The 5,147-nt window shown below is 40.3% G+C and overlaps 1 protein-coding gene across 1 annotated transcript in view; it reads right to left on the reverse strand.

The window, feature by feature from the left end:
* Positions 1 to 201: 201 nt before the first annotated feature.
* The window catches only part of LOC104488909 (myosin heavy chain, cardiac muscle isoform), a 45,677-nt gene continuing 40,731 nt past the window's right edge, over positions 202 to 5,147 (reverse strand). The window contains exons 38-42 of the mRNA XM_010131004.1: positions 4,710 to 4,880; positions 4,095 to 4,199; positions 2,824 to 2,919; positions 2,179 to 2,316; positions 202 to 329 (exon numbers count right to left, since the gene is read on the reverse strand). Of these exons, the coding sequence (XP_010129306.1) occupies positions 312 to 329; positions 2,179 to 2,316; positions 2,824 to 2,919; positions 4,095 to 4,199; positions 4,710 to 4,880 (528 nt within the window). The 3' untranslated portion in view covers positions 202 to 311. The remainder of the gene's footprint in view (positions 330 to 2,178; positions 2,317 to 2,823; positions 2,920 to 4,094; positions 4,200 to 4,709; positions 4,881 to 5,147) is intronic.

Raw genomic sequence — 5,147 nt, forward strand, 5'->3', positions numbered from 1 at the left:
AGTTTCACTGCACACCATGTTGGCGTCAGAGTGATTTCTCCGACACAGCATGAGAACTCTCCACAGTCAGGGATCCGCCAGTTAGGATTTGTTCCAACATAGTGAAGTGGGCTGTTGGCAAGATGAAATCTTTTATTGATCCCCGAGGCTTGGCAACATAAAATCACAGAAATGAATGGAATAGACTACACAGTCTCTTTGGATTTTCACTTGACGTTTATTTCTGTAAGTGCTTATTTTTTACTACATCTGCTTTCAGTTGTGCCTGATTATATCAGCCATCTTCTCATATCTGCCAGCTTGGACTCTACTTATTCCTCTTCATGAACCTGAAATGCAATTGAGATAGTATGCAATTGTTAAAAATGGAAGTGTTGAGGGAACTTCAGAGTAAGTTCACATGCAAGGAACGAAAACTTCATTTCACTAATGCTTCTGCTTCCTGGCAATACCAGTTTGTATCTAAAACAGACTACCACCACTCTAACCAATTTTGCCATCTTCTTTCAGCTAACAATACAGGTTTCTTGTCCGCATGCTGGAGCATATATACCTTTGATAGCACGTGACTTCTATGCAACCGTGTTTCAATAGATGGTGGTGTTCTTTCTGAATCATACACGCTTCCCAGAGCTTTAGGAACATGGGTGCTAGTAGCAGTAGATGTTTTTTGCTATACAATTAAAGTAGTCTCTTCAGTGACTTTCTCTCCCCAAAGGAGATGTATCATGACATGGGGGACAGTACTTGGTGCCTGAACATGTTTCCCGGCAGTTACTGCTGTAACTGCCACAAGTCCGTTTTTGTGGAGATGACACCTCTGACTGTGCTGTTGAGCTCACCTTCTGACAGCTATAAGCTGGAGCTGGAATTGGTGTTGGCAAACTAGCATCTGATTAAAAAAACCAGGCATCCACTTTTCTATGACTTTTGCATATTTGAAGCAGAAAGAGGGTACTAATAAGATACCAGGAATAAACAGCACTCTTAGCATACTTAATGAATTACTCTCATGGTATACCTATTTCAGTGTCTGTGTAATGCCATGACTGTGAACTTCTATGAGTTTTTTTTTTTTTTTTTTGGTAGGGCTGAAATAATTTAAAGAAAAATATGTGGAAATTTTTTGATTTTAAAAGCTGCAAAACCTCTTTTGACCTTCAGTTACAGTACTGCATCTGTGAAACTTAAATGTGTGGGAGACCAGATCTTCATGCAGTTTTAATGTAGCTCTACTCTAGGTGGTAGATTTATATCAGTCAAAGGTGGCATTATTAGTCCAGATTAAATGCAGAAATTGGGGTGTTTCCTCCCACAGAATGGTGAATACAGAAGAAGGAAGAAATGTGTTGGGATCAAGTGTGATGAAAATACCAAAATTATACAGAAAGGTTACTTTTTCAGGAGCTGTAGAGCTCCCCCATAAGACTTATATGACATTAAGCATGGCAGTTTATGTTTCACTTGCAATTGAATTAGATCAAGCAATGACCCAGATCCTCTTTCTGTCATTCCTGTAAGTAATAACCTCACTTTTACTTGCCCTGGTTGCCCCAAGACAAGCAGATAAGCAAAGGTTTTCTTTCAGTTCCAGACCAAGTTCTTTGGTGTCTTTTAGTTTCATCAATATTATTCTACTACCATTCTGCTCAAGTGCAAAACACCACGAATATATTTCTAATTAATTCCTAATGACTTCCCAGTATCTAAGTGACTAATCACTAATATTTTCTTTTCATCCAGCTCTTCAAATCAATGTAAGTTCATTGAAAGAGCAACGCTAATATATCTGGCAGTCTGCCAGTGCAGTAGTCCCCAGGCTGTGATACATACATACAAATCTACATCATCAAAGGGAGAAAATTATGGAGGTTTTTGATATCTCTTGCAAAAAAACCCCACAAAATCACCAGTTCTGGAAACTTCTGGCTGCTGAGCACAGAGATTAAATGACAACATCAAGAGAACAGAGAATTCATTTTGCCTAAGCATCAGATTGCTGTCCTAAAGGCTTGTCTTAATGTTAAAATAAAGGATATACTGAAACTAAAATATGTAGTAAACAGGAGTTTATTCTAGTCTGTGCTACTTTAAGAGATGTAACACATCTGCCTACATACACAGCATCCACTACAGTGTATTACACAGTCACGTTTACCTCTTATGGGATAACCATACCTTTTTCATGCCAATATCTCTTGACTTGCTCCTCAGCTTATTAACTTGAGATTCAGCTATTTCAGCCCTTTCTTCAGCATCATCTAGGTCATGTTGCTGCTTTCTGTACTTCGAAAGGTACAGATTGGCTTGAGCTTCCTGGTGAAAGAAAACAGTGCAGCTGATTTCCCCCTGTCCATGTGAAACAAAGCTTTGCATTTCAAGGGGGATGGAGAGTGCTCAGCATAACTAGGTAACAGCTGTGTAGGAACCACTTGCCCCCTGAAGAACTGAGATTGTTGTTTTACAGAGTTGATGTTTCCAATGACACTCTCCGTCAAGTGAGCTTGGAGGTTCTCAACATGCCTCCTGAGAGACGAGGGGGAAAAAAGTCTTTCCTCTTCCCTTCCCACCTTGCCTTGCAAATTATATTGCAATCTTAAGACAAAATTGAATACCCTTTCTGAAATATAATCAACGCATACTACGTATTTTATTTTGTACATATTATAAATGCATTTATACATACAGAGTTTATACGAATATAAACACAAATATTAATACACACACAAGATGTGTATTTTTACTAAAACCTTCTATGGATTAAAGGTTGTGGGTTTAGGACAATAAACTTCTCAAAGTAAAAAGGCCCAAATAGTTACTTACAGCTTCTTCAGCTTGGTGCTTGTAGCTCTTTACTTTTAATTGTAGCTTGTCAATCAGATCCTGCATCCTGGCCAGATTCTTCTTATCTTCTTCTGACTGCATCAAAACATCATTAATTGGGTTGGCAGTGGAGAAAGGCCTAAATAATCTCCCGCAATGAATTAGATATGGCTGCCATATATATAATTTCAGAAACATATAGTTCAAAGTACAAACAAGCCGTATTGTGATCACCCTCTGTATAGATGAGAAAGGTTTCTATAAGCTGACTGAAGATCTATGTAATCGTGGAGGCTGAGAACTGAAAGAGATTACCCTCCCCATTTATATATATATGTAAATGTATATATGTACACATATACACATACATGTGTGCACTCACTTTCAGAAATATACACGCGAACACATGGAGCGCTCCTTGCTCAGGGATGATGAGCACACTTGTCATTATAGAATGTGTCATTATTTAGTGAAACAGACCTCTGGGTGGACCTAAAATACATGCAATTTCCGTATTTAAACACCTTGTTTGGAGGCATTTCTGGTGAAAGGAGCCAGGTTTGAGCTATCGCAGTCCATAAGCAGAAGGACCAGCTAATTCTGTTTGCCTGTGCCAGAGTGCTGTATTCTAAGAAAACAACCTTCAGCCTCTACATACAGAAGTCAGAGTAAAACAACAGGCAGGAGGCTAAATAATCTCCTAAAGCAGATGGATGGATGATCCTCTTAAGAATGCTGTTGAAAGCAAAGGATCAGTGCTCTATGCTGAAGACCCTTTTTGAAAGGCAAGCAGCAGCAGCAGCTGTTATCAAACATGCAGGAGGCTCAAGACTAGATCTTGCTGCTCAGAAGTAGGTGACAGAGCCCTGGGACTGGGCAACCCTACACTGAGTGATGAATTGGAGCCAACTGAATCTTTGTGTCCGTTTTTAGCAAGATCAGCACAGCTGAGAGACAGCTGGGCTCTTTCTTCTCTTGCAGTGTGAATAGTCATCTAAGCCTGCTCCATATTAATACTGTGCTAAAACTGTCCAAATCCCAGCAATATCAGCAATAGAGGCTTTCCAACATTATTCACAATGAGGCAGGCAAGATGGTGGTAACCCTGGGGAGATGTTCCTCCTATCCCTAAAGCTTCCTATGGCCAGAAAGCTCTGGGTAATGCGGTCCTTCATCATCACTGGTCATTCACTGAAACACTGAGGCAGATTATGACACTGGGAGAACACATTTCTTTTCAGGGACTGACTGATTACTAGTCCTCAGCATACCTGGTAGGTCAGCTCTTTTATGCGCCTCTCAAACTTGCGGGCTCCTTTTTGGGCATCCGAATTGCGACGGAGTTCAGTCTCAAGTTCATTTTCTAGCTCACGAACCTGTAAAAAAGGAAAAATCCTTGCCATTATCCTACGTGTATAAAGTAAGTAGCAGATAATGTGGCTCACAGTTCAAGAAATGCTCATTTTCTCAGCATCTCCATAGAGTTGAATTTCAGGAGCAGTTCAAAATGTCACCTTTCCATTCTCCTTTTTTATAAATGTGTTTAAACTGCAACAGCAAAGGTGCAGACAAATGCAAAGGCCAAGAAAGTTTAACTGAAGCAAGCACTGCAGAGGCCTTTCCTTGTTTTAGATGTTTGGAGTATTTTAATTATTTTTTTAATCAAGGGCTTTGTCATCTGCTGTGCTACAACAGCGCAATGTAGCTGAAGGATGTAAGGGAAAAGAGGCCCCCAAGAACTGATCACCCACATTTTGTGGAACAGAGGAAAGTGTTTATAGTATCCTTTACTGGCGTCTATGAACTTGTTGGACAGCTCTAGGGCACCTACCTGGTCCCTGTTCTACGAGCAGGAGACAGTGTTCGAAGTTGGATCACAAACTTACCCTGGATTCCAGTTTCTGGATCTGCTTCTTGCCACCTTTCAGAGCTATTTGTTCTGCTTCATCCAGTCTCTTCTGGAGGTCTTTAATTGTTTGCTCCATGTTTTTCTTCATTCTCTCTAAGTGAGCGCTAGTATCCTGCTCCTTTTTAAGCTCCTCAGCCATCATTGCTGCCTGAAAGACAACCACATTTTACAGCAGCTCACTTATGCTGTTAGATTATGTCTCAGAAGAAATGTTGGAAGACTGATCTTGGATTATCTCCTATTTGGATCATTCACTGTACCCAAAGCTCCAGAGAATATTTCGTGTGTGCATGTGTTGCCTAGCTAGAAAAAAAATGCTAGGACTGAAGAGGCCTTTTTTTCCTCCCTATTCTTATGCTCAGATTCCACACAGACCCCCCCCCCCACTTTTTTTTTCTTGTCTCCTGCTTGTACA

Source organism: Buceros rhinoceros, unplaced genomic scaffold (assembly GCF_000710305.1).
Source record: "Buceros rhinoceros silvestris isolate BGI_N320 unplaced genomic scaffold, ASM71030v1 scaffold5892, whole genome shotgun sequence".
Classification (NCBI taxonomy): Eukaryota; Metazoa; Chordata; class Aves; order Bucerotiformes; family Bucerotidae; genus Buceros; species Buceros rhinoceros.